Source organism: Felis catus, chromosome C1 (assembly GCF_018350175.1).
Source record: "Felis catus isolate Fca126 chromosome C1, F.catus_Fca126_mat1.0, whole genome shotgun sequence".
NCBI classification, from domain to species: domain Eukaryota; kingdom Metazoa; phylum Chordata; class Mammalia; order Carnivora; family Felidae; genus Felis; species Felis catus.
Genome location: NC_058375.1, coordinates 85,674,156 through 85,688,096, shown reverse-complemented (window position 1 = coordinate 85,688,096; position 13,941 = coordinate 85,674,156). Strand labels below are relative to the sequence as shown.

The 13,941-nt window shown below is 38.8% G+C and overlaps 1 protein-coding gene across 12 annotated transcripts in view; it reads right to left on the bottom strand.

Moving 5' to 3' along the window:
* The window catches only part of CDC14A (cell division cycle 14A), a 191,366-nt gene that overhangs the window by 163,959 nt on the left and 13,466 nt on the right, over positions 1-13,941 (bottom strand). For all 12 annotated transcript variants that reach the window (XM_045036293.1, XM_045036294.1, XM_045036280.1 and 9 more), the window contains exon 3: positions 4,737-4,812. In XM_045036293.1, coding sequence (XP_044892228.1) covers positions 4,737-4,778 — 42 coding nt within the window. In that variant the 5' untranslated portion in view covers positions 4,779-4,812. The remainder of the gene's footprint in view (positions 1-4,736; positions 4,813-13,941) is intronic.

Below are 13,941 nucleotides of genomic sequence, written 5' to 3'. Positions count from 1 at the left end.
CTCAAAAATAAACATTTAAAAAAAATCTGTGAAAAGTTATGAATCGTCTAAGAAGAAAATATAAATACACACAAAATTTTAAATATAATTTCAGGGGCTTATGGATTTCTTGAAATACCAAATTAGCAAATTCTGGTCTAATCTATCAATCACTGATGGCATTTTCCATTAAACAACTTATACATTTCATTGTTCTCATTTCAACAAATCTTCCTTTTTTTTTGGACTATCTCCCTCATTACAGTAACTACTGACCAGAAATTGCAAACTACAACCTATTACTGCATAACTCTTAGTACTTACACTTTTTTAAATATAGTTTAAATTTTTTAAAAATAGGTTTTTTGTTGGTGATGGTGTTTTCTGACTTTGGTTTTTGAAACTAAGTCGATGTTTGCTGGATAATTTTCCATTCTAATCAACATAATTATAGTAAAGATCCCTGGGAATAGAGGGCATATTGACACACACACAAAAAAAAATAGCAATAAATCACTGCCTCAAATCATCAACTTGAAAAAAAATACCTTTTGAAAATATAAAAATTAAAAATTTAGGTTTGGAACAGAATGCACTGCAAAATATTACCTATCTATATAAGGTGTCAAATAAAAGAGAAAAAAATCATAAAAGCTTTTTTGGAAGAAATAAAAATTGTCAAAGTAGAAAATAACATGTTGCCTAAAAAAGCTAGGAAACCACACATGAACAGTAGTCTAAGAAGCTGTTATCAGTTAAAATCGTGCGAAATTAATGAGAAAGAATGAAATATGGCCCTTTGTAGCAACGTGGATGGAACTGGAGAGTGTGATGCTAAGTGAAATAAGCCATACAGAGAAAGACAGATACCATATGGTTTCACTCTTATGTGGATCCTGAGAAACTTAACAGAAACCCATGGGGGAAGGGAAGGGAAAAAAGAAAAAAAGAGGTTAGAGTGGGAGAGAGCCAAAGCATAAGAGACTCTTAAAAATTGAGAACAAACTGAGTGTTGATGGGGGGTGGCAGGGAGGGGAGGGGAGGTGATGGGTATTGAAGAGGGCATCTTCTGGGATGAGCACTGGGTGTTGTATGGAAACCAATTTGACAATAAATTTCATATATTAAAAAAATAAAAAATAAAATAAAAATTAAAAAATAAAAAAATTTTCTCACTGTAAAAAAAAAAAAATAGTGCCAAATTATTCAGAGAAGTAGGGTTTGAGGACCAAGTAAATACCATCATATCTGGTCTTTAAGATGTCTCTAGAGCAGTTTCAGCAGGGTAAGGAAAGCAAAAGTGAGACAGCCAAGGATTAAGAAATCGTGCGAAATTAATGAGAAAGAATGAAGTGTAGGGGCGCCTGGGTGGCGCAGTCGGTTAAGCGTCCGACTTCAGCCAGGTCACGATCTCGCGGTCCGTGAGTTCGAGCCCCGTGTCAGGCTCTGGGCTGATGGCTCAGAGCCTGGAGCCTGTTTCCAATTCTGTGTCTCCCTCTCTCTCTGCCCCTCCCCCGTTCATGCTCTGTCTCTCTCTGTCCCAAAAAATAAATAAACGTTGAAAAAAAAAATTAAAAAAAAAAAAAAAAAGAAATCAGTGTGTAGTGAGGATGAAAATAGTGAGGGCAGAGTATTCTGAAACCTCCAGAGACAAAAAGATAAAAGAGGACCTGTAAGTCAAGGGGATCGTGATAAGGTCAACAGAAGTTTGTGTGTCTGGTGACCCTGTGCTGGGCACTGGAGACACTGAATTCTATGACATGTCTCCATCTGCTAGGAGGGTATAGTCTAGTGAAAGACAGCAATGTAAACAGGGAATTATTCATCAATAATAAAGATCTCCAAACGGGAGGCACCTCCAACCTTGTTCAGAAGGACAAGGAGATGCTTCCTAGAAGCCACGGTGTCTGAACAAGGTCATAAAGAACAAGGAGTGATCAAACCAGGGGAAAAGGACATTCAAGTCAGACTGGACGTCACAAGCCATTGTGTGGGGCAACTGGTGTGGTTCAGGGTAAAGTGCACAGCCAGCTGTGGCCGGAGTACTGCAATCTTGAGTAAATCAGTAAGTTAGCGCATGAAATCATCCACTGGGAAAGACACCAAGGGTGGGAGCTGTGAGGCCAAGCAAGACAAAAGGCATGGAAGCAAGGTGCCCAAAGGTCTTACCAAAATGGGTGAACACAGGCTGCAGACGAGAAACACCAACAGGGATCCGACGGACTGAGAAAATAGGGAGCCTGAGGGCCTGGAGATTACACGAAGGTGAGAGAGACAGAATGTGGGAGGTATGCAACAAGAAGGGTACATTTAAAGCAGGAAAGCCTGGAGTCTGAGTTCCTGGAAGAAACGTAGTTGGAGTGGCAGTAACAGTCACTGGAGCAAACGAAGCAGAGGAGCCTCAATCAAGGCCACTATGGACATGTTTTCAGGGCAAAGTCAGCTGGGGCAGTGCTGTGGGTGAGCGCATGAAGATTATAAACCACAGAGGCTCCTCCAGTGATGAAGGTGGAGAGGAGCATGAATAAGTCACAAGCCTTGAAATCTAGCCCCCACTTTACCTTGTAGCCTTGGACAAGTCACCTGCTTCTCCTGGGCCTTCCTTTCTGCACCCATAAAATGAACTGGCTAGACTAAATTGTCATTTGGATCCCTAAAATTATATCAAACAGCTTTTGCATATGTAAATGACAGCCAGGAGACTGGGAAGGTGTTCATAACCTTGGTTGAAGAAATGTTATTGTTATTTCCTATTCAAAGTCATCAATGTTCCATTAGTAACTTTCTTCTGTAGAAGACGTTAAAATTTGCAAAGCCTTTTGCAATATACTCCTAACCACCCCTCTGTGAAAGCTCTATAATCCCTATCTTATAGCTAAAGAAACTGAGATTACACAAGGTTGAAGCAATTGCAGCTTCAAATTGGTAGTCAAGTCATTTCTCCCAATGTAGAGATTCTACTCGGATGCTTTGAGATAACGCATGACTTATCAACATCTGGGTTTTGAAAATTCATTCCTTCAGCAAGTAACAGGGTATCTACTAGCAGTACTAAAGCAAAAAATATCCTTCCAGGCATCCATCAGATTACCTGATCCCTGAAATGAACCAAGGGACTGCTGAATTCTATTAAACTTGCATAATGTTGAAAGAAAGCTTTGTAAATGAAAACAAATCAAAACAAGTCCATGTATACACTTACCTATACAGTTTGGTGTAAAATATGGTAGAAAAATAGCCTTACTCAAGCCATCTACTTTTATGTAACTGATATAAGCAGAAGACAGAGTCAGACCAAAAAAATTATTTTTGAAATAATGATTCTTTTCTCTTCGATCTTCCAAGTAATGGTCAGGTCCTGAATTGTTAATTGTAATACCCAATTCATACCAACTACATACTAACAGGACTAATCAAGAAAGCAAAAAAAAAAAAAAAAAATTCCTAGGTCCTCAAAAGGAAGTAATAGCCTTCAATTATTTATGGATTATCCTTTCCTTGTTAATCATCCACTAAAAGTCCACTTTATGTTTTTATATTAAATCATTTTTAGGATATTATTTGCTTCCCTGGTGATTACAAAAGTTTCCACTTTATTTTCTAAACTATAGGCAGTAGCTTCTTTTCTGAAAAATGTAGACCAGTTTAGTTAAAGGAATTTACGTACACCTTTTCAAGTCAGATAATACTTTACAAATTAATTCTTTAAACAGTTGATTGCAACAGACCTTATGTTATATGATTATTGACTAAAATAAAAATCTCTCTTTGGTATTCATTCCATGACCATTTAGCATTTTCAGATCAATGACAAAAATCTATGAATTCATAAATATACAACATATTTTACAGGAAATTCTCCACTACAGACAGTCTTTTATCCCTAAGTTCAATAAAAATCAATCAAATCAAAAGATCACTAAACAGCTAATATGTACAAAGTACGGGTACATCGTCACACCAGTTACACTGTAACTAGCAGAAAGAATAAGCCACCTGAGCATTATAATTTCGCAGTTATCTTTAACCGCATGCTGTGTAGTATTTGACCTTCCAAACTGAAACGTTACATTTAAGATCCTCATTCTGAACACTGGAAGACAAAGATAAATATCTCTATGTGATGAAATAAATTTACCAAAACCAGGATTACATGTAATGCTTTTCCTCATGTATGTTTAGAGTCTAAGAGGAAAAAAAAAAAAAACATGTAAATCAAAAATACAGATGAATACTGAATGTATGATCCAAATTCTGTCACAACAGGTAAAGTCCCTGTTGTATCACTACTAGCTCATCCATCCCACTTGGCTGCTAACTCTACAAAGATGACCTCCAAGAAATACATAAAAATTTCAATCTTGATCAGACAGGAAAAGCTTGAGAGCTACTGCGATGCCGTGATGAGTGCCTTCATCACCTGGTTTCAGAAAAACCATCCTAGGGAGGAATTTGATAGACTCATTAAACAGCAGCCTGAAAGGTATTTGTGCTTTCTTTCTTAGATGGCTATTCCAATGACTTCATTCAGCTCACATTTCAATTCATCCTGAAAAATGGAAGAGGTTAACATGTCCTTTATGGGGTAATCAGGTGGATCAGTTTCAACTTCTCATTTATATGAGAGTAAACTACTCAAATAAATATCCAAAGATCAAGATTACCTAACTAAATGGTGTGTGCACGGCAATCCCAGTGATCAGATTTCAAAGTTAAAATTTCCAATAACAAAATATAAACATCACCATAGTACTCACTTTCAGTTTCTTGTTTAGTTTACAGCAGTATCTGTACACCATTGCCAAGTTCAGAGGTCCAAAATCTGCATAAAAACTGGGATTTAAAAAAAAAAAAGCAGTATTTAGTAGAAATATAATTTTCAGGAACATCAATGCTCATTTTTACTTTCACTAAAATTGCAAATTTCAGTTATCTTCAGGAATATGGGTCATTATATAACTGATTCATATACTCCAAATAACTAATGATTTCACCCAATTACCGTAACTAGTCTCTTAACAAGGAACTATTTGGACATTTTTGAGTTCCACCTTGTTTTATCTCCCTGCCAGGACACTCAGTAAAATGATTAAAAAGCAGGCCACGAAAGAAGCAAGATGAATATAACATGTGCATTCACTTCCGAGTTGGATTTATCACCTACTTAGTCACCAATTCTAACTACTCCACTCAAACTTTGCTCTCGGTTCTCAAGTATCTTAAACCTAGTGGTCTTCTTGCAGTTTTCTTCTCCTTGAACATTCCACATTATGTGACACACTGGCCCATCTCCCTCTCTGCAGACATCTCCAGGATACAGTCAGCGGTCTGCAGATCTCTCTTACCCACTATCATGAATTTCACTGATGACCCTACAGAAGAGCGATGGCTCCTACAAGTGAGACCCAGGATCAGTCTTTTCATCTCCAACCACCTCCGAACCTACATCTACAGGTCCTTCCGTCACCTGGAACTTAGAACATCTAAAACTCAACCCATCTAAGGGAGCCTGGGTGGGTCAGTTAAGCATCCTACTTTGGGTCAGGTCATGATCTCACAGTTCATGAGTTCAGGACCTGCATTGGGCTCTCTGCCATCAGCACAGAGCCTGCTTAGCATTCTCTGCCCCTCCTCTGAACTTGCCCTGTCTCCCTCAAAAATAAATAAACATTAAAAAAAATGTTTTCTCAGGGCGACTAGGTGGCTCAGTCGGTTAAGCATCTGACTTTGGCTCAGGTCATGATCTCATGGTTCGTGGTTTGAGCCCCATGTCGGGCTCTGTGCTGACAGCTCAGAGCCTGGATGGAGCCTGCTTCTGATTCTGTGTCTCCCTCTCTCTCTGGCCCTCCCCTGCTCATGCTCTGTCTCACTCTCTCTCTCAAAACTAAATAAACATTAAATTTTTTTTTCTTTAAGAAAAAAAATGTTTTCTTAATAAATAAATAAAATCAACCCATATTTCCTTCAAATCAGCCCACCAGACTAAAAACACTTCTCGCTTCTCCCAGTTACTTGGGCATGAAAACTTTCAATCACAAAAGGGCAACAAATAAATATCAATTTCATTCTCATTTACCAGAAAGGCTACTCCTCTAAGTCATCCCTTGCTTCTCTAGTCCTATGTTAGCAACAAAAGTGCGGGGGCTCTTCATTTCACATCCTCACTGTTTAAATTCCCTCTCCCCTGCCCAATCATCCTGTATTCCACTCCAGAGATTAATCTTCACAATATTCACTTCTCACATATCTTCCCACCATTCAAAGGTGTGTAATGGCTCCTTACTCCCCTCAGAATAATTCCACAGCCCAGCAATCAAAGCCCTACATTTCATGTCCCTAGCTTCCAAGATGACCTTATCCCCTAATGGGTCCCATATGGAATCTGCATTTCAACAAACGCATCCGTTCCTTATTCCCAAATACTCCGTGCAAATTCTTAATCCAAGCCTCTGCTCACATTGATCTCCTTGCCTGGAGTGCCCTCCTATTTCTCTTTCTGTTCCTCTCTAGCTTCCTCAAAATCCCAGTTCAAATCCCACTTTTCCAGTCACCCTTCGGAAACACTAGCCTCCTCTCAAAGTTCCCCAAACTTACTATCTGAGACACTATCGCATGCTGTGAATTATCTTTAAGTGTAGATCCTACCTGCCCAACTACAGAGTAAGCCTCTCACACAAGGATTGTATGTTATACCTTACAAGCTTAGAAGAATATCCTGCTCATAACATTAAAACTTCAATGAATGAGTTCTCATTATGAATTTTTGCTCATTAATGCTCAAATTCAATTTAGCCTGGACCATAAATTTTCTAAATATCAACAAGTCTCAAAAAAAACCCATCCCCAAAAGACCTTTCTTTTGAGGGAGTCATTGAATTTTTTTCTGCTACCTAAACTACAGTATCATAGATATGACATTGCACTGCATCAAATCTGCCAGGAGCCACTTGCCTTACATAAGAATACTAAACTTGTATATTTTATCTACATTAAGCAAGTGTGTAATATTTTGGAACTTTATATTCCAGGTAACACCAAATTTTCCTGTCCCTATACACAGGCTTCACGAGAGTAAAAACACAGGGTTGCCAAAAAGGAAAACGTGCAATGATTGGAAACAAAAGGATATTTATTGGGGCTCCGGGGTGGCTCAGTCAGTTAGGCATCTGACTTCGGCTCAGGTCATGATCTCATAGCTTGTGATTTCAAGCCCCACGTCAGGTTCTGTGCTGATAGCTCAGAGCCTGGAGCCTGCTTCAGAGTCTAATGTCTCCCTCTTTCTCTGCCCCTCCTCAGTTTGTGCACGTACTTTCTCTCTCTCTCTCTCTCTTTCTCTCTCTCAAAAATAAGTAAACTTAAAAAAAAATAAAAAATAAAAAGATATTTATTTCTAAAGTCCCCAGTGTGATGCTGTGTTGTAAGTATAAACAAAATACACATGAATCCAAAATGAACTGTGCTTATTATACCTAATTACAGACCAGTCTTGGATGGTGAACAAGAATCCATTCAAAAGAATCAAAATGAAAGAATATAAAATAAACACCTACCAGCATGATTAAGGTAGTCCTAATTCTAACACAGATTTCCTTGTCCTTAAGTTATTGGAAGCAACGCTCTTAACTAATCTGTTTTTCCCCTACTCAAACATGACTGTTGACACTTGCAGAATGTTAAGGTAAATCTAGAATTTTTAATTATGGTTTTATCAGCATTTTAGATTCACTTTGAACAAATTTCAGGAAAGCACAAGGAATTCAAGGCATCTAATTCCATTTTTGTGCTAACCATTAGAAGCCAACTTCAATCTCAAACTCAAAGTTGTAGAGTTTCTAATTGCACAGCCAACTTAACCACATGTCATTTTGGAAGCAACACAGTTAACAAACATACCAGTTTCACCAAACATCAGATAAGCACATTAGTATACTCCAAAAACACAGGAAGAAGTAAATCAAAGACACACTACATCCTTAAGTCGATTTGTACTGTCCAACATGGTAGCCATTAGCCACCTGTGGCTATTTAAATTTAAATTAATTAAAGCTATGCACCCTATGTCTATTGCAGCATTATTTACAATAGCTAAGATATGGAAGCAACCCAAATGCCCATGCATAAATGAATGAATAAAGAAGATGTGGTGTGTATGCATACACACATACACACACACACACACACACACACACAAAACAGTGGACTATTACACAACCACAAGAAAGGATGAGATCACGCCACTTGTGACAACATGGATGGACCTAGAGGATATAATGCCAAGTGGAATAAGTCAGACTGAGGAAGACAAATACCATATGGTTTCAATATATATATGGAATCTAAACAAAAACAAAAACAAAAACAAATGAATAAACAAAGAGCAGAACCAGAGGTATTAATACAAAGAGCAAACTGCTGGTTGCCAGAGGGAAGAGGGATGAGAACAGGCAAAATGGGTGAAGGTGAGAGGGAGATACAGGTCTGCAGTTGTGGGATGAATAAGCCACAGGGATGAAAGGTACAGCCTAGGGAATATAGTCAATGGTATCGTAAAAGTGCTGTAGGGGGACAGATGGTAGCTACATGGTGGTAAGTGCAGCATAATGCATAGAGAAGTTGAATCACTATGCTGTACACCCAAAGCTAACGTAGCTTTGTGTCCACTATATTCAAATTAAAAATGTTTAATTAACTATTAAAGTTAAATAAATTAAAAATTCAGTTCTCACATCATATGAGCCCATTTAAAGTATTCAAAAGCTACATGTAGCTAATGACTACTGATTTGGAAAATGAAAATATATATTTCCATCAATGCAGCAAATGTTCTGCACCGATAGAAAACACTGATCAAGATGAAAAGATAAAATGAGAACAAAAATAACTATACAATACTGGAGAAAATACCAAGTACCATGAGTGAGGTACAGATAAAGTGTTTGAAGACAGTTGATACCCTTCCCCTTCAGAGACCCACATTATTTCCCTAAGTGAAATTAGGCTCTGGTAATTCCTATCCTCTTTTGTTTAAGGGAATCATATTTCCAAAAAGACAACTTGGGACCTAGAACAGGGGAAGATAGAAAAATAGAAAAGGATCCTGTCCCCACTCTCCTCTACTATCTCTCAAAGAAACAAGTTGCTGTAAGAGCATCAGATATCTACAATGAAGAAGGTATACCTCCATCTTGGCCATAGCACCATGTTAAAGGTAGAAGCAAAACAACCTGAACCCAGAGAGTTTCCCACGTCACAAAATCTTGAAGCTCAAAGAGCCAGCTTTTATATTTCACAAAACGTGGAGTGAGCTTCAAGTCATACGAAGAAATTCAGTCAAAACCTATGCATAGTCAAGAACAATTTATTTTTTTTAATTTTATGTTTTATTTTATATTTGAGAGACAGAAAGAGAGAGCAAGCAGGGGAGGGCCAGAGACAGAATGTGAATCAGGGTCCGGGCTCGAAGCTGTCAACACAGAGACAGACACGGGACTCGAACTCACAAGCAGCGAGATCATGACCCGAGCCGAAGTTGGACGCTTAACCGACTGAGCCACCCAGGCGTCTCCAGCCAACAGCAATTTAGAACAGGTCTTCAAAAGTCAGAACTTCCACAGGCAAATACAAAGCCAACAAATTCTATCTTTTTTTTTTTAACGTTTATTTATTTTTGAGACAGAGAGAGACAGAGCATGAACGGGGGAGGGTCAGAGAGAGAGGGAGACAATCTGAAACAGGCTCCAGGCTCTGAGCAGTCAGCATAGCGCCCGATGCGGGGCTCGAACTCACGGACAGCGAGATCGTGACCTGAGCCGAGGTCGGCCGCTTAACCGACTGAGCCACCCAGGTGCCCCAACAAACTCTATCTTAAGGCCATTTTATATATCCTTTCCTCACAATGCCTGCATTGCTAAGAATATAACTGCATTTATAATAATATTGTTTTATGTTTCTGTATTGTTTTCTAACTAACTGTTTTCTAACTGATCCTGAAAATGTCAAGATCATTGAGGCAAAAAACGGTCACAGCTGCTTCCACCACTCTGGGTTATCACTAACTTTTGATATAATAAAATGCCATGAGTAAAGAAGACACCTTCCAACAACAGTCTCCTTTTCTTTCTTTAGGTTTTTATGTAAATTCCAGTTAGGTAAAATATAGTGTAGTATTAGTTTCAGGTGTACAATTTGGTGATTCAACACTTCATACAATACCCTGTGCTCATCACAAGTGCACTCCTTAACCATCATCTATTTCACCCATCCCACCCCCCTGCTGCCCTCCCCTCTGGTAATCATCAGTTTGTTCTCTACAGTTAACAGTCTGTTTATTGGTTTGCCTCTCTCTTTTTTTTCCCTTTGCTCACTTGTTTTGTTTCTTAAATTCCACATATAAGTGAAATCATATGGTATTTGTCCTTCTCTGACTGACTTATTTCACTTAGCATGATACTCTAGCTCCACCCATGCCATTGCAAACAGCAAGATTTCATTCTTTTTTTTTTTTTTTTTTTTGTTTAAGTTTATTTATTCACTCTGAGAGAAAGAGCACAAGTGGGGAAGGGGCAGAGAGCGAGAAGGAGAGAGAATCCTCAGCAGGCTCTGCACTGTCAGCACAAAGTCCAATGTGTGCCTTGAACTCACAAAACATGAGATCATGACCTGAGCCAAAGTCAGATGCTTAACTGACTGAGCCACCCAGGAGCCTCTCATTATTTTTTTTTTTAATTTATTTTTACTTGTTTTGAGAGAGAAATAGAGAAAAAGGAGAGGACGGGAAGAGAGAGAGGGAGACAGAATCCCAAGCAGGCTCCACGCTGTCAGTGCAGAGCACAGTGCAGGACTCAAACTCACAAACCATGAGATCATGACCTGACCCAAAATCAAGAGTCAAACGCTTAACCAACTTAGACACTCAGGCACCCCAAGATATCATTCTTTTTTATGGCTGAGTAATATTCCATTGCATATAAATTGCACATCTTCTTTATCCGTTCATCTATCACTGGATACCTGTGCTGTTTCCATAATCTGGCTATTGTGGCTAATGCTACTATAAGCACTGGGGTGCATATATTCATATGAATTAGTATTTTGTATTTTTGGGGTAAATACCTAGCAACAATATGCTTCTTCATAAGAATTCTCCTTACCAGCGGTGGGAGGAAATGGAAACACATTTAATAGGCCAGATCATTACTAGAGAGAAATATTAAAATACAAAAACCAACTGATATCAATTGAAGTAAGTCAAATGTGCTAAAAAGTATAAAATATGTACTTCAGCAACTTGCAAACTGCAACCAAGGCAAGAGAATGAAAAAGTTGGGCTCAGGGTAGAAGAGAAGAAATGGAAGGTCATCAACCTGGGAACAATGAAAGGGGATGAGAAATGGCAGAGAGCCCTGTAGAGACACAAGAAAGGAACGTGAGGGCTGAATGGGCTCCTAAGCCTGAAATTAATGACTCTACATAGAGTCTTCTCCATTCTGGCAATTCCCAGGAAGAGGCCTCCAGAGCCACAGCCAAGCAATGGCCACCTCTTTTTTCTTGGGTGGGGGAGAGATGGGTAATCTGGTCTCATGTGGGCTCATTTGGGCAAGGAAAACCGTGGATACATTATTTTGTTATTTCAGAGTACCTTCAGCTTTCCCTCTAAATGAATGAATGACCGATCAAATGAATCCCTTATCTATTCGTAAATTTCCCCTTGTAGGTTGGCCAATTATGGGTCAATAACCAGAATGAAATTCATGAACTATTAAGTAAAAATCATTTCATCTATCTGTTATTCAGTAAGTATAAAAAGCTAAAATCAAACTCTTTCCTGTTTGGGGAGGAAAGAAATTAAAAGAATTGGAGTCCTGCAAGTGGGGAGGGTCATCTCCTTCTGAAGAGGACAAAGAAATGGGAGCCCAAGGATCAGAGCAAATGTAACCAGGGTCCTCCACTACCCACAGGGTCACCCAGAACCCACAGGTCACCTAACACCCATAGTGCTGGTCCTACAGACTTGAAGGGAAAAACAAGTTGGACCTAGAAGCCTTTTTGTTATACCCAAAATGTCTAGCTCTTCTCACAAGATTTATGAAGTTTATGACATATCATTATTTTGTGTTTGGTTTTTCAAACAAACTTAAGTGGGCCCATTCCCAGAGGAATCACTGCTTAAAGCACTCTTGTACCTTATTCTACATATAAGAACTTTCATCTAAAAATTTTCAACTCCTCAGCAAAAAGATGAGCTATATTCCAAGCAACACACATTCATTCAATACAATTTATAAGCACCTACTCTGAGCAAGGCACTATAAGTTAGCATATTAATCAGAGTGCTGACAATACAAAAAAAAAAGGGGGGGGGGGTTTACCTGCTTTATAAATAGGATGGAAAAATTCTATAAGGTCATTTTAAGGTGTACCAACTCATGAATTTTTTACCAGTGCTGCTGACAGTTTTTGTCTATTCATTCATTCACTCACTCAAATATTTACTGAAAGCCTGCTGACTGCCATTCCTTACTCAAAAGGTGCTCACCACCTAATGAGAAGACAAGTAAATATGTTATCTCAGTGTGATAAATGCTAAGTAGCAATACCCTTCAAAGCACAGTGAGATTATTTGTGTGTGTGTGCATATAAATTTTTGGTGACATTAATCAGCTAATACCTTCCCTATCTCTGGAATATTATCCACACTCCTCCTTTCAGATGATAAAGCTCCTATACATGGCTGAAACCCCTAATAATCAAATTTCAAAAAGGCTTCAATTGATCAGCAAACATTAATCTAAGATCAAAGTATAGTCCGAAGCCCTTACAGCTCAAGGCTTATGCTCAAGCCCTTGTAGCATAACAAACCACAGTCACATTGATGTTGTCTGCCTGGGAAGAGAGTCGGCACATGGAAGAAGTTCCCCAGCTCCATTCAGTCAAATAGAGTCTGACAGAAAACTAAAGACCATTGGGAAGTAAAGGGTTCTAGTCCCCACCGGATCACTCAATGTCCCTGGGCTGGTGCCTTAGCCCCTCTGGGACTCCACATCTTCATCTATCAGATAAAGCTGCTGAAGTAAGACTTCTAAAGTTCTTTCAAATATCATATCATATCATATATCCAATTTCCAGCCATTATAGACATAATATATATTACAATATATATATTATAATATATATTATGTATATACGTGTGTATATATACATTTACATGTATATAAAATAGAGTCTAAAGAGTCTAAGACTCTAGTTATACATATCGGACAAACCCATTCAACAGTTCACATGTTTCCCAAGGGCTAGTCACCCTATTTGATACATTCTGCCCTCTCAGGGTGTTGATTCTGGGTACAAACGCATTTCCCTCAGAATATCCCCTCCAGGAAGGGGAAGAACCTTACAGCCTTCTCCTTGAAATTCACTATGCTTTCTGCACAGCTGGGGAACAAACCCACAGACCAGAAAGTGGCTTCATATGGTAGGAAGCTTGATCTCATTACCCTTTACTTATCTGCGTGAAGTTTGACATTTGTTGAGATGACAAAGTAAGGAGAGAACCCCAATATCCACTCTGACTCCTGTTCTTTGGTACATTAGTATAGGTTTTTAGGAAAGACCAGGTACACAACACCGGAAGTATGAGGAAGCGTCCTCCACTTTGTACCTTCTTAACCTGGGGTGAATAGCAAGGCCCTGCTGCTGCTATAAAATGGGTTAGTGTTGCAACTTTGCCTTAAAGCCAAACAACAGACTAGATGGTATCAAGGAACCTTCCAGCATCAGAGTCTGTCATTCTGTGACTTCCCTCTTTGGAGCAAGTCAATGAATGAAAACCCCCTTTGAGACTGACAGGAATGAAAACAATACATTTCTTCAGGAATGCACGGCTAAAATTAAAATTCACTCCCACAGAAACATTCTCAAGCAGTATAAATTAACCCCTGTATTCAATGGCAGGTGTTAAAGGCA